General features: G+C 37.5%; 2 protein-coding genes across 4 annotated transcripts; both read left to right on the forward strand.

Annotated features, from left to right (window-relative positions):
* The first annotated feature begins 5,222 nt into the window (after positions 1-5,222).
* Positions 5,223-11,604, forward strand: LOC116251178 (cyclin-dependent kinase F-3). 3 transcript variants are annotated; one of them, XM_050077051.1, is made up of 17 exons: positions 5,223-5,430; positions 6,880-7,290; positions 7,380-7,458; positions 8,142-8,210; positions 8,320-8,409; positions 8,501-8,639; positions 8,757-8,859; positions 9,194-9,246; positions 9,531-9,597; positions 9,791-9,899; positions 10,043-10,108; positions 10,181-10,249; positions 10,323-10,389; positions 10,483-10,587; positions 10,857-10,955; positions 11,059-11,149; positions 11,246-11,604. In XM_050077051.1, the coding sequence occupies exons 2-17, from the start codon at positions 7,283-7,285 to the stop codon at positions 11,376-11,378; spliced, it is 1,347 nt and encodes a 448-aa protein (XP_049933008.1). In that variant the 5' UTR covers positions 5,223-5,430; positions 6,880-7,282; the 3' UTR covers positions 11,379-11,604. The 3 variants fall into 3 exon arrangements, with proteins under 3 accessions (XP_049933008.1, XP_031481149.1, XP_031481151.1); XM_031625289.2 differs by having other exon boundaries at positions 5,223-5,400; XM_031625291.2 differs by having other exon boundaries at positions 5,223-5,400; positions 11,062-11,149.
* A 1,042-nt stretch (positions 11,605-12,646) lies between these two features.
* LOC116251085 (anthocyanidin-3-O-glucoside rhamnosyltransferase-like) lies at positions 12,647-14,146 on the forward strand. Its single transcript, XM_031625156.2, has one exon. The coding sequence runs from the start codon at positions 12,678-12,680 to the stop codon at positions 14,061-14,063; it is 1,386 nt and encodes a 461-aa protein (XP_031481016.1). The 5' UTR covers positions 12,647-12,677; the 3' UTR covers positions 14,064-14,146.
* The last annotated feature ends 11,812 nt before the right edge of the window (positions 14,147-25,958 follow it).

Here is a 25,958-nt window from a genome sequence, read left to right on the forward strand (position 1 = left end):
CCCCGTTGCCTCTATTGAAAACCACCGACCTAATTTAATGGGGCCCATTAAAATATCATAACTTTCACTGCCAGAAAAGAAAAGAAAAGAAAAAAGAGAAAATTCTAAATAATTGCCAAGGAAGACAATTCAAAGATGCCAAAAAAGTTCGATTAACAATTGCAAATTCAAAGTTGACTCTTTCTCTCTCTTGTCTCTCCAAATCGAGTCCATGTTTTAGGCGAGATAGAGAGAGAAGGGTAGTGGACGGATCCGCCGGAGAACGGAGGAAGGAGAAACGGAAGGAAGCATTCGGAAATGAATTTCCTTTTGAAGATGTGAAAGTGGTTGAGGGTATTGTAGGTATTTCCTTTCAAGGACATTTTTCTTGACATTTATTTGATCTATGGCGTCGATAAACCATTTATCTTTTTAGATGGACTGTCTTCATTGGATGGCCGGGTAAAAGTCATTATATATATATATATATATATATATATATATATATATATATATATATATATATATATATATAGAGAGAGAGAGAGAGAGAAAGAGAGAGAGAGAGAAAGAGAGAAAGAGAGATTATGCCTATTACTTTGGGCTCTTTGATGTGTTCAACTGCTTTTCTTTGAAATATGGCTTCTTAGCAGTTAGCTGACAGTCGAAGCCCTCACTCTTTTCTCCATTTTTTTATGCTACCAAATTTGCTTCAGGTGTTTTGAGGTCACATTGACTTTCGCCAATATATTTTCGCCAATATATTTAAAAAGTTCAAATTTATTGGAATGAATAAAGTGCTGAAATATGATCCGCATGTCAGATTTTATGATATCCCAAATTTTGATCAATTTATACATAGAAAAAAATATTGATTTCAAGCCCTAAAAGAAAAAATCAAATTTGTCCATAGAATTTTGATCTTTTTGTAGATTTAATAGTTTTGGACCTCATAATTGAATCTGTAAAGTCAGATTTTTAAACGCTAGCCAAATTCTTGATTTTAAATTCTCGTGAAATCCATCAATTCATTGATAAACTCCCACATTTGTTCACGAAATCAGGTCTTATACAATCGAACCGGACGATCATAAACAATACAGCGTCAAATTCATAGTAAATAATAATAATAATAATAATAATAAGGCAGTATGGAGCAAACCAAAATGTTTGCTGACCAAAATGGTGCATGATGTCCACCCATCTTGCTTAGATGGGGGATCCTCACAACTACTTATTGTGATGCTATGAAGGCCATTAACAATGATATTCATGGAATATTTTTTCTTTTTTTGAAAGTGGAAGAGAACAATGGCAAGAAAATCACGGACTGATCCATGCATTTTTTGTTGCACGGCCGAACTATAATTTCAAAATTTTAACAAAAGCCAAAATAAATTTCCAGATGATAGATTATGGATCCTTTTAAGCAGCAAAAGCGGTAGATATAAGTTTTAAACAAAGACAATGGAGAGAAGGAGCCAGTACAGGTCAAGTCCATTTAGCAAACAAAACATTATATAAGTGTTTTATGAATATGACCTAAAGATTAGGACAGATTCATGATTTGTTAAACACTTTAAAAAATATTTGATGAATTTGTCGTAACTTTGACATAAATTCATGAAACAATTACAAAGTGTTCCATTTCATTAAATTTTTAATGTAGGAGGAATTGGACTTTAGATTTGAGATGTTATACTTTTTCTAACTTTAAAATATTCACCTTACTTTGTCCTGCTAAAAGAAAATAATGCCTATGAAACTTGAACTCATGACTATCCATATAAACGGTCTTTCAAAATCTAATGAAATTATCACCAGCGGAACCTATAAAAACTTGTATGTCGTTAATTTTCCCATGAATTTTCAACAAGGTATTGAAGTCAATAAATTAAACATAAGTTTTAAAAAATACAGGTTTCACATGAGAAATGATGGAGAGAACCCATTTTGCATGACATTGAATTACGATGTTTTTACCAGCAGAACATTATTTCCATAATATTTTGGACATTTCAAAAGTCAACCAAATATAAGTTCAAGTCCATGAGTTACATTTTGGCCCAAAAAAATAAGAAATCGGCTTGAATTTTCTTGTTGAAAATCAAAGAAAATTTTTCCACCCCTTCACCAAAAAGGAAAGGCAATGGGAAAAGAAAAAAAGAGAATTTCCTTTTTGACGGGCCTTCTCCGTCAGATGGCCAGTTAGTGTTTGATTTCCATGGGAATCCCTTGCTAAGCGAAATGATGAACGACCATGAACGAAATTCACTTCTTTTTCAACCTGCAAACAGCACGGGACATTTTCCCATCTCCAAAGGAAATAACAACGCAGTCTATTGTTGCCCATGGAATTGATTTCCTGTTGCCAAGCTCAGAATCAAACGTAGCTTTTAGAGCAGCTGGGCCACTATCATACCAAAAAATGAATCGGTGTAGACTACCCACATGGCGTGACTCGGAAAATGTTCATCATCAACATGATGATCTTTCACGGCTTTTCACGTCTTCCTCTATTTTTTTTTTCTTCCTGTGTGGTTCATGTCGGCAGGGGTGTTATTTTCGTGGTTTTCTTGGTAATAGAGTGAGTTTTGAAATATTTTTCTTTTTGACAGAACGAAAATGAAGAAAGAACTTGTGAAAGTATTTCTTCAAGCAATATCTATTTGTAGTGTCAGGGATATCAACTTATTATGTCGTAATATGCAAGTTGAAGCACAATAATAGGAGCACTTCTTGACATCGAAAGAAGACATTGTAGCTTAGAAGAACAAGGGGTTGAGTAAAAACTTTGACACTCTGGCATACTGTATTGAGTTTCCTTGTCACCAGAAAAATTACTTTTTTGAAAAAAAAATGTAAGAAGAAAAGAAAGAATGAATTAACTGAGAAGCGAGTTTTCGATTTCGTTTGCTTGTGGTGCAAATAAAAAAAAGGGAATGAATTAACTAATCATCGACCGCCACCATGAATTAAAAAACCAACCCAGTCTATTGTTGTCCATGGAATTGTTTTCCTGTTGCTAGCCTCAGAATCAAACACATCATTTACAACAACTTGGGCTACTTTCATACGGAAAAAAAAAAAAAACGTTGTGACTCACATGGCAGGCGAGGAAAATTTCCATCTTCTACATGATGATCTTGCATGAATTTCAAAGGTTTCTCTTTTTCTCTTTTGTTTGCAGTGCAAGTCGGCACGGATATTCTTTTTGGTTTTCTTGGTAATAGAGCGAGTTTTTGAAATATTTAAATCTATTTTTTTGATAAAAATCAAAGCTAATAAAAACTTGTTGAAAATGGTTGAGGGGTTTGGCTCAATATCTTAAGGGTGGGCAAAAAGTTTTCATTTTGAGCATTACGAGTGTTACTTTTCTATACTGCAAAATGAAAGTCACCAATGTACAAATTGAAGCGGCACTCCAAAACACTGAAAGCAGACCTTATACTTTATAAAAATAAATTGTCGAGCATTTCATATGGAAAGAGTTAAAAGAAAACTATTAGTTTTTAAATGAGTAAAAAAAAACAAAATGAATTAACCTAGGAAAGGGTTTTCCATTTTCATTTCTTTTTGCACCGTGAGAAACGAGTTTCTTCCCCTTAAAGGCGTGTTTGATGGTTAAAGGCCGTCAAATGGGGTGGACTTCACCTAACATGCACAATGTATGTTAAAATAAGGAGAGAAAAAGTCAAACTCCAATTAACTCAAGTAAATTCGAGCTTCACTTTTAAATATAAAAACATTTCTCAATTTAACTAACAAAACTAGAAATGCCTTACATTTGTTCTTGGTCAACATTGGCATTAAAAAAAGTGTTTGTGTCTTGCAAACAACCTAACTAAACAGAACGATGGACAAAGCGATGGCATATTAGGTTCCCCTTTTCCTAGAAAAATGGAAAAATGAAAAGTTTTGTCGATTAAAAAGTCTTGGATTACAAGTGAAACTTATCCGCGACAAGTTCGGCTCGGATTATTAGCCGCGCGTTTTATGAATTACTCAAAAAAAAAAAAAAGCTGTTCCACTTAAGCGCACACTGCACAGCTTTCTTGTGTAAGAAATCGGAAAAAGGTTCGACTTATCTTTTATCTCGAGATAGCAATGGTCATGTTTGTTCTCTCTAGGTGGCAAATCATTTCCTCCCTACAATAGGATTATACCTTTTGAGGTGAAATTTTTTTCCATGCATGGTGGTTGAAAGACAAGTAGTCCCCAAAAGTTGGGCCAAATATTGCCCAAGGACACCTAATTCTTTGTTCCCTCTTGAGAACCTCAACTTTTCATTACTTCATCAGCTCCTTCTGCTATTTACGAGGAAATAATAGTAGTAAAATATTTTAGAGATGAAGTTCATGACCATGGGATGCAATCAAACACTTCTTTTTTATTGCAAGTTTTGTTGAACATGATGACTATTTCATCAGTCATCATTTTCTTGCTTTATTTTCTCATACCTTGCTTTGCCTGTTTGATACTATGCTAGTTGGATTTTTTTCAAGTTTGTATGGTTTTTTTTTTTGTAGCATTAAATACGGAGAATTTTACCATGCATTTTTCATTGAATTCCGAAAAACTTCCCAGGCAAAAATAAAAGTCGAACTTAGAGAGGTCCGACTTTGTTTCACAAAAAAATCTTCCTCCCGTACATTTTCTTTCGTATCAAACGAGGCCTCAATGTTTAGAGTTGCGTCAGGGTTAGAGCTCGTTCAAACCATGAATCTACCACCTAATAACCATTGTGTGGATGACTTTGGAGAGGAAGGTTTAAATGGTGAAGAGCCTTTTTACTTTTTTTTTTTTTCTTTTTACTAGGACCCTTATTTCATTCAACTTTAAATCCATTTTTAACATATAATGTGAATTTAACTGATCTTAAAAAGTAACATCAAACACAAGATAAATATGAAAAAAAAAGGAACTTTAAAGGCATGTTTTAATTACTTTTTTTTTCCTATAAAACATTTGGAGGAAAAAATGACAAAATCGTTTAAGTTGTTTAACTGCCGTTTTTAATCCCTCGACAACATTCGCGGGTTGGATAACGCAGCAGAGGAGCGAAAGACGGGGGTGGGACCCACCGGCACCAATTTTATTTGGAGGAGAAGCCAAGAAAATGTTTTCTCCAACATTTTCCTTTATGCGGGGAAAATGTTCACAACAAAAAACCATATAAATGAACAAATAAGTTCAAAATTGCGCCGGGTCCCATCTCCTATTTTTATTTATTTATTTTATTTCCCCCCTTCCTTTCTTCCCCCACCTCCCTTATTCTCTCTCTCGCGTTGCAGAGCAAAATCGGGCCTTCTCTTCATCACCAAGAATGTGATTCCGATCGATCTCGAGCCCCGGGAATATTAGTCCGAATCTGGAGATTTCTCCGTTTTCCTGTGCCTCTCCTTCCGCCGGTCGTCGTGGGTACGGTCTCTGGTCGCCCCTCATTGGCGGGTTTAGCATCCTGGAACTGATCCTCCTCCTCTTCCGTCTCCCGCTCTATTGTTATTTTGCTTCCCTGATTAATGATCTTCGACACCCATTTTGCCTAATTTTCTGATTGTTTTGGTGCTTGATTTTTTTGGCTTTTGGTTTCTTCTTTTCTTCCTCATTTTCTCTTTGTCATTTGGCTTCTCTTTTGAAGGTTATTGGTATTGGGTCGACTGCCCGTTTTCTGTCTTAATCTTCTATCGTTGCTCTTTTCTTCCACGTATTCTGAAAAAAAAAAAATGTCCTCTAGGCGTTTACAAGAGCTTCGCGATGTTGGTTCTTTTTTGCTTTTTGTGAAAAGATTTTATTGATTTTTCCACTTTCATTCAAAATTTTATCCGATCAAAATGGGATTTCTGTCAATGGTGATAGTTTTTTGTCGTTCTACGTTTAAACCTCTGTTTTGCGAATTGGAGGGACTTCTTCTTGTGTTGGTTTCTTTAGGATTCCGTCTTATCCCTATTGAGTGGGCTTTTATTCTTTATTGCTGTTCTGATACATGAGAAATACTGAAGTGTTTCAATTTTATGTGCTACACACTACAGTGCTAGAATTCTCGAGAATACAACACAGAGAATGTTTCAGTTCCCTTTCTTCCCATTCGTTCCATTTTTCTTTGTCGATTAATGAACTTGTGTCTTTTTTCTCTTTGGTTTGCTTAATTTTCTCTCTCGTAATGCAACGCAGAGGGCGTTGTAGTTCAACAGAGAATCTTTAGTTCCACATCTTCCTATTTATTTCATTTTTTTCGTTTTGATTCGTCGATTTATTGCTTTCTTTTGCTTATGAGCAACAGAGAATGTTTCAGTTCCATATCTTCCTATTTGCTTCATTTTATTCATGAACTTGGCTTTCTTTTTTTTAAATGTTTATGAATACTCAACTATGACACCCTTTGTTACCAAAAACCAGGTCAGAAAATGTCTATTCGGCTGAACTTTTTAGGAAATCAACATCATTGCTGAGTTGGGTCTTGTCTACTTCCCATGGTAAATTTGTTTTCGAGGGTATATTAGAAAAAGAATATTGGCTTTTATCTGTTTGTCTTGTATATGGTTCCTTATCTTCTGTTGATTTTGATGCCCAAAATCTTCAAATGGGAAACCCTATCTGGTCCAACATCTGTAGAAAAGTTTCGACATCTTTAGGTTGTGATAACCTATGTATTAAAATTAGCCAGAGAGCATTCTTACTCTCTTCTAATAGATTCTGCCATTGATTTCCCACGCTTTTCTCCTGGATTTAGTGCATATATGTGCTTTCCTCTTGCTGTTTGAGGGCTTCTAATTTTCAGTAGTAAGTTACATGATGTGCATTAATTTTTTCCAAGAACCAGCTAAAATATGGTTTTGCGTGGCCTTTCACTTCTCCTGTGAAAGAAATTAATGATGTTTGTGTTTTATACCTCTGCAGATTTCTTATGCTGGTGATTCAACTTCTGGATATCTTCAAGTTTAATGGAGCAGAGGCTCATTGATCCTGGATCTCTTTTACTAGTTAAACCTAGTGCTGTGGCAGCTATGGCTACAATTGAGAACTTTGGAATTGCTATGGTTGTGCGGATGATTTTAGCTCATTCCAGCAGCTAAAGATTGCATCTGGGGATGCCGATAATACATTGGACAATGTTTAATTGTTCATGCAATAAAAAAAGGGTCGTCCAGAATGTCTTTCATTTCCTGCTTCCTTGTCAACGATTTTTGAATTTCCAAGTCACAGCAAGTGACAAGTACTTAGTCACCAGCATCACCTGTGCAAGTGCTCAGTTAAAAGTTCAGTAAGCCACTGCCAATCAGGGCTGTGGAGAACTGAAGTCATGGAACGGTGACTATGCTCATTTCTTCATAGCTTCTTTTCTAATTACTTAGTCTCTTCCTTTTGGTGATAGGCCACTGACTCTGAACTGCCTGTAGGTACAAAGTCATTGAGGAGTTAGGAGATGGAACTTGTGGAAGTGTCTTCAAGGCATTGAACCTAGAAACAAATGAGATTGTGAGTTTTCTCTTGTTAACTTAAGTACGCTAGGTCTATTCCTTTTGGGTCTGTGTATGACTGGCATACACTTGCAGAGGCACATACTAGTGCACATGAAGGAAGTCTTTGTGATGTCTTTGCAGATAACTAGCCAACAAATCTGTACCTAGTATTTTTCCTATATGAATTTGCTAGAGCTTGCAGGTTTAGGCAAATTACAGGAAGGATGTCTAAAGGTGTATAGATGCAAGCCTTGGATGACTTTACACCATCCATGTAAGAAACAGGATGAGAAACTCAGCAAGCAAGGCACATGGGTGGTCCAGGGATCAAAGGCACTAGCCACCATGAGGACTTTAATAAGTAAATAAACTACAGTAGCCTAAAATATGTCATTGGAGGAAGCTGTATGTTCAACTTCATTAAAGTCTGGCCATTAGTATCTGTTAGACTGCCACAGATGCTGGAATATGGCCAATAATTTTGGGATTTGTCACTTAGGTGCCCAATACAAATCATAATTTTAAATCGTATTATTAGTTGTTGGTCCTTCATTGTTGGCCATTGAATTGATTGTCTTTGTTAATGTCAATTCAATGGGCAAATGCTTTCTTCTTTCAATTTTATGCTTGATTGTTATCAGTTGGTCAACTTGGTCCTGTTAATGCTTCTCAAGTTCATCTGGTGGAGCTTGTGTGCAGGTTGCCATCAAGAAGATGAAGAGGAAATTTTATGTTTGGGAAGAGTGTATTAATCTGCGGGAAGTGAAGGTATGCTATTTATGTTAATGCGAAGATGCATCTGTTCTTCTTTCTTGTTGATGATGAACAAGTGGTTTGTCCTTTGTGCTTTGCAAGCTAACTTGCACTTTTTTGGCAGTCCCTTCGTAAATTGAACCATCCCAATATTGTCAAGTTGAAGGAGGTTGTCAGGGAGAACCATGAGCTTTTCTTTATATTCGAATACATGGTCTGAACATGGCCCTAAATACATCAGCTTAGGTTCTTTGTCTCTCTACAACATCAGTATATGATTTTTCCCGTGTGGAAAATGTGTGCAGGAGTGTAACTTGTACCAGGTTATGCAAGGCAGACAAATTCCATTTTCTGAGGCAGAGATTCGGAATCTTATGTCACAAGTCTTGCAAGGGCTAGCTTACATGCATAAGAACGGATATTTTCATCGTGACCTTAAGCCAGGTACAGAGCATTCTTCTTCTCTTTTGCATCCTATGCAGCTAAAATTTATCTTATTGTGGAAGACTTAAGATGTTGGTTCCTGAGTGTGAGAACGATCTGTTATTAAACTCTGTGCAGAAAACCTGCTTGTAACGGATGATGTTATTAAAATTGCTGATTTTGGCTTGGCGAGAGAAGTAACATCTGTACCACCTTACACTGATTATGTTTCAACAAGATGGTGAGTTTTCCATGCATGTTTACTGCTAGTAGTTTTTCACTTAGGTGTAGTGTCCTGTTTGTCACTTGGCTAAGGCAGAGAATGGTGTAATGAGTGGAGGTTAAGAATATTTCTGTTAGACAGATTTCTTTTTTCTTTTTCGTTTCCTGGGTTTGTTTGGAAACTGTAAAATCTTTTGCATTATACCAGCCAACCTCCTATGCTTTATATGGTGATGGATCGCTTTGATGTTCTGGCAATAGTTTCTCATGTTTATGTTTTTCCAGTGACTCATTTAATCTATATTTCTTGCTTACTGTCTATTTGGCTTTATTTTTTGTTAATGTCTTATTAGGTACCGAGCTCCTGAAGTCTTACTGCAGTCTCTAACATATACTCCTGCAATTGGTATGCAGTTTTTAACTTATTGTTAATTTGTTATAGAATGTCTTTCAATTGTCATATTACTAGTCTATGGACACTTTTAGGTTCAACTTGTTACAGGTCTTTGCTCTACAGTTCCAGTACCGAGCTGTCAAAAATTTGGATAATATCCCTACGCTTCTGCCGATTTCCCCATTAATTAGTTTCATTGATGACCTAATTATGTTATCATCTGATTAGCAGTAATTGGTTGATAATTTACTATATGATTCTTTGTTGGGCATGTTACTAATTCATAGTGTCCACAGACATGTGGGCCATTGGTGCAATACTGGCTGAACTTTTCACATTAAATCCTCTTTTCCCTGGTGAAAGGTAAAATCAATTGATTTTAGCATTATTTTGTTAGTTTATTAGTTGTTCTCCAACTGATTTTCACTCTGGCTAAAATGTATTTGTGCAGTCTTGCACATGCATGAAGTCTTTTTATAGCCTTTATAACGGGATTTGTTCTTTTCAATTTGCCCTGCTTAACCTGATTAATTTATGTAATCTTCTTATCTTACAGTGAAACTGATCAAATATACAAGATATGCAACGTGCTTGGAACACCTGATTATGCCACATGGCCTGAAGGGATGTACCTCTCGCAATCCCTGAACTTCAGTTTTGTGCAGGTTTGATGATATGTTTCTTCACTTTATTCAATCTTACTCTTAATGTGTTGTTCTGGAACACATTGTTCATTTTTTTTTTTTACTTGTCATGTTTTCTTTGGATTGTCATGCTTTGTTTGATGAACGTCTTTTTTCCTATGCAGGTGAAGCCTGCTAACCTTTCAGAACTTATTCCTCAGGCCAGTCCAGATGCACTTGATCTGATTATGGTATGTATCGTCTCTCTTCAGTATTTCATACTATTCAGTACAGTGAGGCTTATTGATGTGAAACATGTGTAGCACCTATGTGCGTGGGATCCACAGAAGAGGCCTACAGCAGAGCAGTCACTTCATCATCCCTTCTTCAATGTAATTTCCCATTGTTGTCTGATATGTTTAAATAAACACTTAAAGGAACATTCTGACAGTCTTATTTGAAAAGGTTGGCATGCTGCATACTTTCCCTTTCCTGGCATCAGATGGCCTTGAGGAAACACCAAATCAAGCTGGTAAGATAAAAAAATGTCTTCAGATGAAGAAACAAAAGAACTTCATTTTCTGAGGGTGTTTTGTTTGTAAAACTGTGTTCCTAATCTCAACAGAACCTGAGCCAAAGCTTGAGCTGAATCTGTGGGATTTCGGTACTGCATCAGATGATTGCTATCTTGGACTGACATTGGGGATAAAACCTAGTGTGTCTGATCTGGGTATTTTTCTCCTTTGCTCTTTTTTTCCAATATTTTTATGCTAGATTGATTTTTATTAACTAGATTTTCAGAAGATTCATAAACTAAAAAAAGCCCATAAAAGCCTATTGGCGACTCTTGGAGTCACGACTGTGGCTATTGGCTATATGGGGATGTAAGAAGCAGGACGTAGTTGGTTTTGTTGGCACCTAGCGGCTATACCTATTTATGACCGAAGATGGGTGTACTATTGAGTCTTGTGTGTTCTTAAAAGAATTTCTTCTTTACAGGTGTCGTACCCAAAATCTCACATATTTGCGAGTATGACTTCATCGGCACACAGGGAATGTTGCTTGATTCTGAATTTCAAGGCTACTCTGGGACATCAAGTATTGAAAAATTTCCCAATTATTGCTTTTGTTAAAGCTTTCTGCAGCTGATCTGATTTTGCATTTATTTTACATTTTTTCTTTTTTTTTTTCCTGTGTGCAGCAGCATTTTGGCCATTGTTAACTCTGGCCTGCAGTTCAAGTGCTGTACCAGTGAGTTCCTCGTTGCAGTCTTCTTATTTGAGAAACGGCAGGTAATAACATCTTGTATTCGAGTTATGTTCCCATTTTCAATTGTTCTCTCTGCTTATTGATTTCTGAAGTGGAGCGTTTCTCACCTTTATTTCCAGTCAAGCCATGAATCCACCTATTGGAGTCGGAGAATCTTCAGAATTTGCGATTGCTGCAATGCAGTCCAATTCTTTTGACAGGCATTCACTTGGGTTGGCGATCTCATTGCCCTTCCATCAGGGACGTGTTTGAGTAAATTTATGGACCACAGCCCTGTTACCACTAACTATAATCTCTAACACTAATACTTGTAGATATCCTTTTTTTTTTTTTTTTGGGGTTTTTCCTGATGAAAGATGTTTGGGTTTGGAATTTGGTGAAGCAAATGTTAATAAATTGAGCTGAACATTGTACCAAATTCCTCCAAAGTCTTGCTGAGATTCTTGTGAATATAGATGCCACTTTGTGGTTTCTTCTATAGCAGAGCTCAATGCAATTATTGTTTTTTTTTTTCATGGGCATACCTTAACCCACAATTTGAAGAACTTTTTGTCCAAAGGCTGCAAATTTAGTTATTTTGAGTGCCGAAGTGGGTGCCATATGAAGGGGATGCAGGTTCAATGAATGATGCCAAATTAGAAACCTCCAAATGCCATGGTATAGCTGGTCGAACTAGCAGCAGCATGATGAAAGATTGATCGTTAGTTCAAATCCCAAGGGTTTTATTTCTCTAAACTGTAAACAATAAGGTTGTGATATTATAGTTGATGGATGTATTGCACCCAGATCTTGAAACAGCAGTAAACAACAATAAGGAGAATTTAAGCCCTTGAATTCTTTGCATAATGCAATCTTTGCCACGTAAAAGTCACCTACCTATATAATGTTCGTGTACGATCTTACAAGCTGGCATAGTTCATGCCGATATAAATCTTCATAAAATCACGTCTGCTGTGGAAAAGCATACTCCACGTGCGGACGTTGTTATAGGTTTTTCAACATGACTTCCAACCCATTTATTCTTGCTTAAATTCACCTTCCGGCAACTAAAAGACCATTTTCTTCCAAATTTAAGAGTTCCGTAGCATCAAATTCTAATTTTCTTACTGTCACTAGTGGGCCTTGAGCTGAAATGGTTTGGCAAGCATTTAAAGGCCAATAAATAGCGATGGAGAAAGGAGCCAGTCTGTAGAACTGTCGACCATTAAGTCGACGATGGAGTCATCAATGGGATGCATTTGAACTTGCCACCCATAAAAAATATGTTCTTGTAGTGTAACGCGCTCTGATTGAAGTGAACTAGTTTTTAAGGAATCAGCTGCCAATGTTTTAACCTAATAAGAAAATTATAAATTTTTTTCTTTAATGTCTAAAACAATCTATAAGAATTTTAAAAATCAAGTTTCAAAAGTAACGACTTTTTTTTAATTAATTCTATGGTGAACGATTTTTTTTTTTGTAGAAAGAACAATTATGATATATATTTATATATAGGAAGAAAGAGAGAGAGAGAGAGAGAGAGAGAGAGAGAGAGAGAGAGTGTGTGACACAATGAAGGGTGACCAGCTTCCTCTTCATGTGTTACTGTTCCCATGTCTGGCTTTTGACCACGGTGCTTCCTCCTCCGTCCAACTCTCTAACTGGCTGTCTCACAACGGCATCAACATCACCTTCCTCTCTCCCACCTCCTTCATCTCCAACGTCCGTTCCCTCCTTCACCCCAACATCCGCCTTGTCAGCTACCACCTTCCTCCCGTCGCCGGAATTCCGGCCGGCGTTGAACCAACTGTTGGTGATCTGCCCTTGCTTGTGTCTCTCTTAGAGGCCGTAGAGTCCTGCAAACAACAGATTACAGATCAACTTTCCCAACTCTCCCCTCAAGTCGTTATCTTCGACTTCATCCACCACTGGCTCCCGCCGCTGGCTGATTCCCTTGGAATCAAGGCCGTCTTCTTCTACACCGGCAGCGCCGGGTCCGCCGCCTCGTGCCTCCGCACGATAAGGCGTCTCCGCGCCATCAAGCTTATGCTCGCTGTGGATCGATTGCTTCCGTCAAGTCTCCTTGCAGCATTTTCCGGCCTGAAGAGATGCGATGTTCGCGATATGCTGCATTTTTTCAAAAGCCACCGCGGCGTGGCGTTCTCGTTCTACCAGCGGTTGGCGGCCACCATAACGCTCAGCTCCGCCGTCGCCCTGAAGAGCGCCACAGAGATCGAGAGGAAGACGATCAAGTACCTCTCGTCCCGGTGCCCGAAGCGGCTGCTGCTCACCGGGACCCTCGTGTCAAAGGCTCCTCACGAAGGACTCGAGCCTCGGTGGGATTGGGAAGAATGGCTGAGCAAGTACCCAGCAGGATCGGTGGTCTTCTGCTCGGTAGGCAGTGAGGTCGGTCTACCGGACGAGCAGTTTACCGAGATAGTCGCCGGATTGGAGATGAGTGGCTTGCCATTCTTGCTGATCATGGACCTTCCGCCGACGTCCAAAGCGAAGGTTGTGGTGGAAGAGAGGTTGGGAGGAAAAGGGATGGTATGTAAAGGGTGGAAGCAGAAGCAGCAGCAGCAGCACATCTTGCGGCATTCTTCCGTCGGAGTTTACGTCGGTCATGGTGAACTGAGCTCGATGCTGGAGGCGGTGGCCGGCGGGTGTCAAGTGGTGGTGCTGCCGACGAAAGGAGATGTGGCTTCGGATGCGAAGGTAATGGTGGGGGAGCTTAAGGCTGGGGTGGCGGTCAAGGTGAGGAGATCGTGCGGGGGCGGGAGGTTGACGAGGGAGGCAGTGTGCAGAGCCGTGGGACTACTGATGTCGGAAGACTCCGATAGGACAAAGAGGGTGAGGGCCAACAACGCCAAGCTCAGGGAGCTGCTGCTCAATGATAGCTCCCAACAGCACCACATTCAAAAGTTCATGGCGAAGCTCAGAGGGTTGATGGTTTCTTAGAGCATTAGTGACTAAATGTCATTGTCTTCATAGAACCTTGTAACATAGTGTTTCCTGAATCTATGTTTAATTTTGAAGTAAAATCACTCAACAATAACAAACTATTATGGACACTAAACGACCCCTTAAAGGAGCCCTGGTGTTCCTGGACATGGCCCCTCAATGGCAGACTGGGCCCTTCTGGTGGGCAGGACAGTAGGCAAGGTAAAGACTTATCTATGGCAGCTGGCTTGACTACCATTAAATATGTCTTGTCTGTTAGTTCTGTGCATTTCATGTCGGTGGTGCCTATGTCAATCTAAATTATCAAGACCATATATTTTTGCTTGCAAAAGTTCACATTCAAGTGTCACAATGTCCCTTAGTCTTCTATTTGTCTCCACCTTGAAAGAGGTGGCCTCTTTGTTCCTAATCTTCACTTGAAGAGTACAGTGTTGGTGCTTAAGAGATTATGTGGCATTGGTGCTTAGGAGATTATATGTTCTCTGCTTGGTTGACAGTGTTTGCACTCATCTCCTTCGGCAAAAATATCCAACCCCTGCCCAACTGACTGCTCTTCGCAGCCTTTTTTCTCATCACAGTTTCATTAGTTCACTGCATAGAGCAAAGTGTTGCTACAGTTTTTAGACAGCCCCTGGCATACACTTATCTGTTTTGGCGCAATGAGCTTGCTTTGAACGTGCATATGGTATCTTCGCCACTACATGCCCAACAATAAAATACACTGGACGACCTAAAACTATCCCTAAAAGTATATGCTGCCATTTCTAAAAATAATTAGAAACAATGGAGCTACCATTCCTACACAATTCCTAAAAGTGGTGTTCCTAAATCCTTTTAAGAATGGTCATGACTTACTAACAAAATTTATTAGGAATGATCGTAAAACATTCCTAGAAGTTTACTTTCTAGTTATACGTTTAGGTATATATACGAACAGTCAAGGTCATAATACCTCATGCAATCCCACTTTTAGGAACAGTGGTATGACAAAAAACCTGGTTTTAGTGTTCAGGTAGTATGACAAAAACCAGGTTTTTACTTTTGAAAACCTGGTTTTTGTTTGGATGAGAAAAAAATGGTTTTTGGTACCTTTCAAACATGATTTCAACCGAGTGATAGTTAATCTATAGTTCCACACACACACACACACACACACACACATATATATATATATATAAAGAGAAGAATATTAAACAAATATAGATTTGTTGCTCATAAAACATTACAATTAATGAAGATATACAAAAAAATATGAATAATTAACCTTAGCTCCAGCTCCAGCTCCATTTACATTGTTTTTTGTTATGACTTCCCTCTTACAAATAAAAAATCTACATTCTTTTTTGTTATGACTTCCCTCCTACAAATCAAAAATAAAATTCATATATCCAAATTCTCCCCTTATAAGTTGCATATTTAGAATTTTGCATTGATGAGACCCAAAAAATATTCCCTGTCAATGTTGAGACTGATGAATCTTCGGAGCCTCCAGCCACTATTGCAGTCTTCAAGATGAAATTGATACTGATGGAGGAGTCTCTATCTTCTGTCTCACCATAGATTTTCTGCACCATCAGCAACAAACTGAAGAAGACCATTTAAACAGGAAAAAAAAAACACTAAACACCAAAAATCTATTTAAGCAACAAAATAAATGAAAAGCAAAATACTCAAGTATAGGCCCAAAAATAAGAAAAGCACAAGCATTTGTTATTAAAGCGGATAATCAGCAACTAACATTGAAAAACAAAGATCTTTCAACGAAGAAAACTGCGACAAAGCAAAGAGAATTAATAATGCAACAGTAATGCAAGTTTCTTCTCATATACGTGCAGTTTGAAGCTACTAAAACCAGTATGAAATGCTAAACAAACAAAATAAGACCAAATAAATATGTGGTGCGTGACAAATGCAATATATTAGACAACTAACATTTGCTATAAAGTAGAACTATTCAACACAAAAATCCATCACAAAATCATTAGATCCAGTAAGAAAAGGGATTAGCAAGCCCATGCCACTCTAAAAGTTCCCACCCAAGATTTCCAATATACCCTAAAAAACCTACCACCACGAACAAAAAATGGCATAACCAACGACAATCATCAACAATTCGGAACAAACACAGCATCTAAGAAATCATCAAACCATCAACCAAACGCAAAAAGACAAATAATAAGCTGATCCAAATTCAACTCCCTCTCTATCTCTCCCTACAAAAAGGGAAAGAACGTGGCCTCCCTCTCTATATGCCATGGCATACGTCAAATAACCATCTGGACCTGCTCTATTATAAAATCAAGCTTAAAAAGAAGATAAAATAAATAATTTGGAGTTCGAATGAAGAGAAAAGAACAATCTAAACAAAATGAAAAATTGTATGTGGTTTTTAGAATATTTTCAATCTGGTGGCATTTTTAAGCAAGGGATTTTTTGTCCATAGTTGTGTCAAATAAATAAATAGAACAATAAAAATGAGTATTTGTTGTAAGATCATATCAAGTGAACCAACAGCAACATTCTCAAACATGCTTCACATAACTCTATGAAGGTAGGCATACCAGTCATAAATTTCCAACCAGGATGGGGCTCCCAAATCAATGATGCAAATGTAAACAATCTTATTTGTTTCATAAGGAAGTAACTTGAAAAAAATCACCTGGTAAGAATAAATAAAGTCCATGATTTAGTGTTCTTTTGCCATTTTGGTTTTCAGGTAGGGGTGAACACGGCCAAGTAGAGCCCGAGTTTAGTCAGCTCGAACTCGGCTTGACTAATGAAACCTCGAGCTCGATTCGTCTCGAGCTCGAGAATAGCTCAACGGCAGCAGATCGAGCTGGACTCGGCAGTTACGCGTTGAGCTCGACCTCAACTGAAAGCCCAAAAATTACTACAGTTATTATTCTACATAACATAAGAACTAATCAATAAATGGCCCTTAATATAGCAAATCAACATTTTCTAGCCTTCCTATCAGGTATAGCCTGGTTGGCTTTTAAGCAACATTTCCCCTCCATGCCAAGACTCAGTAACCAGAGAATGCTAGATAGAGATTAAAAAATAAAGACAACAACTACCTACTTTTTCTTCTAACCCAATAACCTCATATGCTAAAAATTTTGGTGCATCCAAGTTGTGCATTGGTGTACTCAATTCTCTGTTCTTCACAAGCTGACTGCCATTCAAGAAAAAGAAAAGTCAGTGTAACATCACGTGGATGGAGAAACTGCCATGGAAGAAATTTGTGCAAATTCCACCAAAATGTAGAAAACTGAAAGCATATTAACAAAAGGTCCTCAACCATGTGCAATAATCACAATGCCTTTCAGGTCTTCAAGACCAAGCAAATTGTGAGGCATGACTAATGAGTTTTACGCACTAGTTGACTCTCAAGCCTCAAATTATTCTATGTCCAGAAAGCTGTAATCTCATGAGGCTCAACTCAGATATATCAGATAATATGCATGATCACTTACAATTGGCCAAGTGAAACCTTGGAATAGAGAAAATTCCTTACCATGATCAATTTAGAACAGCTCAAGCAACTTCCAGAAAGCATGGGATGAAAGATAAACCACACGGTAGAATATCTTCACTTGATATAGTAATAGACAACCATATAAGTCTGCTAAATAGATTTGGTGCAATCAACAGACAATCCAAGTGAATGATCTGATAAAAAATCCAACTAAAGTGTTTGCATCCCCAAAAAATATTTGGTTTTGAAGTGCTCCAAAAAAATGAGGTTTCATTTTGAAATGAGAGAGAAAGAGACTTGCTCGTCGATACGATGATTGACCTTCCTGGTGCCTTTGCTGGGGTAACCAATTCAAGGGCTATGCTTATTTTTTATGCATTTCGTTTTTGCTTTAAACATTTTTTTTATTCTACATGCGGTGTAGTTTTTGAGAAAAATGTTGAAGATTTGATGTTTCAAGATTTTGAGAAAGATTTGAAGAATCATTTGAGAGAGTAAAACATTTTGATTTGACAAATTTTGAATTGAGAAAACTTTACAAATATCATTTGAAAACATTTAGACATCACATTTTGAAGTCAATTTAGTGTTCTCTTAAGACTTTAAGTACGTTTGAGTTTTTGCTCTAACTCGGTTACTACTTATTTAGAGCTTCATCTCGTCTTGTTTAAGTTCTTTTAGAAATGTGCTTGTGATCATTCGTGATGGTAAGTGAATATAAATGTAACCTAGCCATATTTCAAGTGAAAGTTTGGAGGAGAAGCCAAAAAAGAAAATAAAGTCAGCCAAGAAGGGGAAAAAAGATAAAAAAAAATATATCCCAAACAATAGCTCAGGCAACAAGAAAGGAAATATGCTCATATTCATACAAAGATTATTACCTAGGCATTGAAGAAGACAAAGACGTGAAGGGTTTACTTAAGGAGTTCATCAAGTATGTTAGAACCACTTGCCCACGTGTTCACCTCACAACATTCATCAGTGAATCTGGGTGAATAATGGAGCCTTGTTTTGCGACTTTCCAAAAAGTCTCAAAGGCATTGCTGCACAATGGTACAAAAAAATATTAACCCAGTTGAATTCAAGGAATTCAATAGATTGGTCAACATGTTCGTTGAAAGATTTGAGCAAAATGTTCTCATAACTCCAACCCTCAGTACTCTTTGCTGTCTTTGTCAGAAACAAGAAGAAAAGACTTGAAAATTTATCTAAAGATGGAGAATTCAATGCAACAAGATGAAGGTGTCTACCTTTGAAACACAAGCTCTGTCACTTGTCAGAAAAAATTCTTGCCCAATCAAGAATTTTGCTGATTTAATTAAACAAGCAAATACAACAAAAGAAGAAATTAAAGAAACTGATTTTGATGGAATTATTTCACCCAAGTACAAGGAAGAGGGCAAGAAAGGAGGTAAAGCCCAGTTACCCACCCATTGCATAGCAAATGCCGGCACACAAAAAGATAACAGCAACGACTATAAGCATCGTAAAAAATGAACCATAAGAAAAGCACACAACCACCCAAGGAACACGAAGAAGAAAAGAACAAACACCTAGGCTGGAGTTATGATCGGAAGTTCACTCCCTTTAGTCAACCTCACGAGAAGATCCTGGAATATCTCATTGCCAAAGGAACTGTCGTCCTATCAAAAGTTTCAAAACCTTCAAAAATAATGGTAAATGATAATGAAGACTATGTAAGTTTTATCGTGCCTCTAGTCATGTCACTGAAGAATTTTTCGTCTTCAAGAATATCATCTAAGATTTCATTAACAAAGATTTTAAGGTTGATGATGATAGCATTCCTGAAGTACTAATGAATCTATTCCTTGATCATGAAAAGGCAACAATCACCACAATCATAGTGGTCACTCTGCTCCCATATCATCCGTAGAAGCACATACAACCTTGTGATGAAGACAGATCACACCAAGTCATGGTAACCAATCGAGGTAAGGAACATCTAGATTTCATTGGTATGATGAACAACAAGGCAGGAAGTTCATCCAGAAATCTCGACATGATTCTCAAGAATTTTCTTCTGCAAGGCAACGATAAGTCATCAGATGGCTCCTCAAATGATAATTCAAGTTATTTAGATGATGTCATTCCTTTGAAAAAAGGTCTTATTGAGGAAGACTAGATTCAAACCTCCAAAGACCAGTCAATCACTTTTACAAAATATGATCTTTAAGAATGAGGATATTACCAGGAAGATGCTCTCTACATTGCCATCAAGTTGATAAAATGAATGTGCCACATGTATTGATCGATTGAGAAAATGGCTTAAATATTTTTCTTAATCTCATGGCCAAGGTTTTGAGCTTCTGTGAAGACAAATATCACCCAATCAAACCAAGATCTAAGGATATGACAGTTGAAGTATAAATAGCAAAGGAACCCTCATCATTGATGTGATCGTCAAATGCACCCGTCATTGCATTTCATTTCATGTGGTAGATGCACCCGCATCATAAAACTTGCTCCTAGGGGCGGCCTTGGATCTGCAAAGTACGATGTATCTCATCTTCTCTTCACCAATGCCTCAAGTGGATTTTTGGTCCATCTAACATCACCGCACATGTAGAAGACCTGGTCGAGAGAGGTTGGTATAGCCAATGCTCCCTAGACCAATTGGTTCAGTAGATGTACCTCACAAAAGGACAACGAAAGAAGCCCCCTTGAAAGAATGTATCTTGAGTATGGAGATACATAAATCGTTATGGAGATAGGTAAATCGTTTGGAAGTGTCTATACTGTCTCAAGCAGTCATTGAACTATCAAGAATATCCCTTATGCTCATTTCATGAAAAACCTTAAAAGATTTAAGTTGCTTTTGAAATGTGACTATCGTCCGTTCACTGGCTTCATGAAGAATGAAGATGACATCTTACAACTAATCACCATCTCCTTTTAGATGAACACCAAAAGATTGGGGTATCCTGAGAAAGTTTGAAGAATGTCTTGTTGGCCAACAGTATTCACTTTTGTTTTCAAATTCTCTCATGAATTTTGTGATCTTAACTTGTACATGTCTGGTTCCATAAGAGGACCCTCTTTATGTACTAAGCGCTTTCCATATGCAATGCAAGTAATTTTTTGTTATGATTATCAATTTTAATGTTGTTCAATTTTCTTTTATCTTCCTCTTTGCAGGATGTCGGGACTTAACATGCCTTAGTTCCTTCTTTTTTCTTGAGAGTTCCCTCACAAAGCATATGCCAAAATAAATAGTTGTTGAAATACAACCTATGGCAACACTCGAACCAAAACGACCAGAATTTACTCAAATTCAAAAGCCAAAATATCTATCATCCTTAGTTAATGATTCAATTGAAGAAATTAATATTTCAACTAGTGAAAATCCTAAGATCCTTTAAATTGGCACAAGTTTGTAAGTATAAGAAATGAAAAAGTTGGTAGAGTTTTTTATGTCACCAAGAAGTTTTTTGCATTGACCTATGAAGATAGGTCAGGCCTAGACCCTAAGCTGGCTTAACATCATTTGCCTCTAAGTCCCAATTGCAAGCTAGTAAAACAAAAACTACGCAAGCTTGATCTTTGATTGGAAAGGCCCATAAAAGGAGTAGAGGACTTGCTAAAAGCCAAATTTATTCATACCATCATTATCTCGAGTGGTAGGCTAACATCATGGTTGTTCCCAAAAAGAATGGCAAGGTCAAGTTATGCATTAACGTTCGAGACCTAGATAAAGTCACACCGTAGGAAGATTACCCTCTTCCAAACATCGATCTATTGGTAAATAGTACTATAGGTCATGTCATACTCTTTTTTATGGATAGATATTCATGATACAACCAAATCAAATTGGAGATCAAGGATCTGTCTAAAACCATCTTTACCATGCCTTTGGGCACTTTCTGTTACACAATAATGTCATTTGGATTAAAGAATGTTGGAGCAACTTATCAAGGGTCATGGCTGCCACCTTCTATTACCAAATGCATAAAATCATGGATGTGTATATTGATGGCATCTTAATTAAATCTAAGACCAGGGAGGATCACATTGAAACTCTCAAAAGTGTGTGTGTGGAGTTGAATCTGTTAAACTCTTAGGTTTTATGATCAGTAAAAAGGGGTTCAAAATGGATCTTACCAAAGTTAAAGCAAACATCGACATGTCACAACTCACTAATATCAAAGAACTACAAAATTTGCAATGATGAATCCAATCTATCAGACGATTCATCTCCAACTTAGCCACGAGATATGAACCAATCAATCAGTTACTAAGGAAAGACGTCAAATTTGAATGGGGTCTTGAATGTCAACAATCACTAGAAATGATCAAGAAGTATCTTTTGAATCTACTGGTACTAAAACCCTAAATGTTGGGTAGACCATTGCTACTTTACTTCACAGTAAATGATTCAGCATGTGGCGGTTTCTTGACATAGTTGTTGGAAGGAAGTCGCATAGAGCATGCAAAATATTACGTCAGCAAAACTTTTATCCAATATGAAAAGAAGTACTCTCTCATGAAAAAAACTTGTCTAGCATTGGTTTGAAAGTGTTAGAAGCTGAGACATTATTTATTAGCTTGTGAAGTCAAAATATTCTCCAAACTAAATCCTCTTAAGTATATCTTGGAGTAACCATTGCTTAATGGTTGCATCGCCAAGTGGCAAGTTTGATGATGTAATATAATATTAAACATGTGTCCCACAAATCAATCAAATGACAAGTAAATGCAGATCAGTTACCAAATTTTCCCTAGCACGAATAAATCAAAGCAGATGATGAATTTGCTAATGAGCAGGTGTTAAGATTAGAAGTGGCCCTCATATGGAAGATTTTTTTTTATGGATCTTAGAGCAGGTATAGGCATTTTGCTTATCTCTCTGGAAGATGAAATAATTCCATACTTTTTGAAACTCGACATTACAAGTACTCATAACATGGCCAAATATGAGACCCTCATACAATGACTTTGTTCTTTGTTGAGTTTTCAAGTAAAGAAGGTGCATGCTTTCGGTGACTCTTGGCTTATCATCAACCAAGTGAATGGAGAGTGGCAGGTCAAAGAAGAAAAAGTTGGTCCTTAATCCATGAGTTTGAAGAAGTGATGCTGGCTCACATAAAAACAGATGGCAACCCTATTGAGGATGGCCTCGAGAGCCTATGATCTACTATCTCCTTCTAAGCCATCGAAGCAATCTATTTATTTGATATTGGACAATTAAATCATCCCGCTTTCGAAGTAATGAAACATGTTCATCATATCCATGAAGGAAATACGTCTTGGTATCATGATACCAAAGTTTATATTGAGAATGAAGAATTCTTGACTAGAATACCTAAAAAAACCATTCAACTTATGTCAGCAATGTACTTTATTCTTATCTGAGTTCTAAACAGTTATATGAGTTCTAAACTGATGAGGATTTAGTACCGAATACTCTTGGTGTTTTAGTGAGAATGAGTCAAAAGAAGTCATCAAAGAGGCACATCGAGGAGACTGTGGAGGCCATATTGGTTACCAAACAAATAATTCGTGTAGTATATTATTGACATATTCAAATAGATTATTACCACTTTACTAAAAGATATAAGAAATGTCAGTTGCATGCCCCTACAATCCTTGCACCGGTCTCTCACTTGCATTCTATAACATCTCCTTGGTCCTTTTCAATATGAACATTTGACTTATTCAGACCTACCCCTACAACTTCTAACGGCCATAAGCATTTCCTCGCTGCAATAGGCTATTTTACCAAATGGGTAAAAGTCGTGACACTTAGGACAGTAAAAGGTTGACTTGTAGTGTCCTTTATCTACATTTTCTGTGTAGATTTGGAATCTCACATGATATAGTATTTAATAACAAAACTCATTTAAAAAATAAAAAATAAATAAAGTAGTCACGTAGCAAATACCGTATCCAGCATCATTTCTTAACTTCTTATTACCCTCAAAGTAATGGGCAAGAAGAAGCCATCAATATGATCTCAATCTGCATCTTGAAGCGAATAGTAGAAACTGATCAAGACCGGCATGAAAACATGCATAACGCCTTGCGGTTATATCGCCCCACTATGAGTACTCCAACAAATGCTACCCTAATAGAGCTAGTCTATGGAACAAAAGTGGTTCCACAATTGCATATATTAAAACATGTTTTGAAGTTTGCTTCTCTTATAAAACTTCCTATAAATGAATATCAACAGAAAGGACTAATGCAGCTCGATTTGTTAGATGAAAAGAGGTTAAAAGCAGCTAAGCACGTTGAAGTCTATCATTAAAGAGTGACTAGACAATTTGCCAAGTCTGTTATTGAAAGACATTTCGAAGTGAATGACTTGGTCTTACAGTCTGTGGTTATCTCAGAAGGCGAGTTCATGGCAAGTGGGCACTGAACAAGGAAGGCCCATACGTTGTTAAGGAAGTTTTGCCCAATAACTCATACCGGTTGATTGATGTTGATGGGGTGGAACTCACTGATCCTGTTAATGCACTTCACTTCAAGAAATTATATGTTAGTCTTCATGTGTTCACCTTTCAATCAATGACAAATACTTGTATTCTCTACATCTTACCTCTTATTCCTTTGGATCTTCCTCAGTCGTAAAAATAATAATTACACTAAGGCATTCTTTTATTATTGTCATTCATAAACTTAAAAGCAACTCATGTAAGTAATGGGTTAAGCCTACGATGCAACCCAAGAGCAACTTATGTAGGTGAAGGGTTAAAGCTACACCGCAAGCCAAAACAACCAGCTCATGCATGGGGCTAAACTTGAACTCAAACGTGGCAAACCCATAAAGGTAAGAAATTAACCTGCAATAAGCTCAAATAGCCCAATCAAGTAAGGGGTTAAACCTTAGATGTCATTTCAAACATGTTTTATTTTCAAAATCTTGTGTGCTTATCTTTGCCACTAAGCACGGTATACACCAACTTAATAGTAAAAAGAGTCATATGTTATCACCGCAAATTTTTTCAAAGGATTATACTCAATTTGTTCAAACATGATTTCAGTAAATTTCAATCATTTTTATGGCAATTCAAATCTAAATTTGGACCCTGGACCCAAGGTCGCCACAAAACAAACCTTTTGATCCATATCTAAGTCCAAATCTACAGATCCACGACTGAATCTAAATACAGACCCTAGATCCAAAACAGACCTCTAGATCCATATCCAAATTCAAACCCTGACACTAGATCCAAAACAGACCTCTATACCCATATCTGAATCCAAAGCATGGTCTAAATCCAAGAAAAACTTCAGACCTAGATGTAGATCCAAATCCAAGTTCTAGATCCAAAATTGAAACCCGGACCTAAAATGTGAAGCCCATGTCAAAATCAAGCCCAACAGGTGAAATCGAGTTTATATTATTAGGAAAATGGATCCATAAAATCGTTCTCGAGTCTAAATTATATTCAAAACAAAGTTTGGATACAAATAAAAAATTCAACTCAAAATACAAAGTCGAGATCTAATAACAAATTCCAACCCTATATAATGTTGCACGTGCACGTACAAATATCCCCTTTGTTTTTCATCTCAATCTTGGCCAAAATGTTAGAAAATATGTTTTAAGCCCAAAACAGCCATCTACTCCTTGATTTGAGCATTGGATATTGATCAGGATGCTTTCGCACCCGCACAAACTCAATCTGGATCTAAAACGAGCCCGGGACAACCCAAATTGAAGCTGGACCCATTTTAAACAAAAGATCATTTTGCTCTTTAAAATATGCATTTTAAAAATACGATTGTTAAAAAAAAAATTATGTGGAACCCCACTTTAGGAGGCCAAGAAGGCAAGAGCCCATTATTGGCCCATTTTAGAGCCAATAGGGGGCATTTCGCCCTCCTCCCCCCAACCCATGTAACTTGACTAAACAATGCATGGCCCTGCCGTGCACTTTAGCCAAAGCTCACGGCCATGCCATGCGCGGCAGTGCCCTAGCACTATGGCGTGTGACGGCCTGGCTTGACAATGCCAAATGTTGTCGTGTACGGGTCTAGCATGGCAGCATTGGCGCTATCGTGCATGGGATTGGAGTGACAGCGGCGTCCTAGCATGGCTGAGACAGGGCTTGCACCCCGCGCAGACCCACCCTGTTTTGGGCTAAAAACTGGGGGCTTGATTAAAGGGGCATTATCCTTGCCAACACCCCTTTGGGGTGTTTGTAGTGCTATGGGCAAATCTACTTTGGTCAAGGCTTATTTAAAAAATAAATAAATTCAAAAAATACTAAGAATTCATATGAAAATATTGTTAAATTCAAAAAAATTCAAATGTTAAGTTTTGGCTTCAAAACTCTTTATAAAAACTCCTCAAATCTTCTCGGTTGAGTATGAGTTAACCCTTGGAGAACCTCTAGGCTTTATCAATTGAAGACTTACAGTTTTCTGAAAAGCCTTGAGACCATCCA

This window comes from Nymphaea colorata, chromosome 3 (assembly GCF_008831285.2).
Source record: "Nymphaea colorata isolate Beijing-Zhang1983 chromosome 3, ASM883128v2, whole genome shotgun sequence".
In the NCBI taxonomy this organism is placed as follows: domain Eukaryota; kingdom Viridiplantae; phylum Streptophyta; class Magnoliopsida; order Nymphaeales; family Nymphaeaceae; genus Nymphaea; species Nymphaea colorata.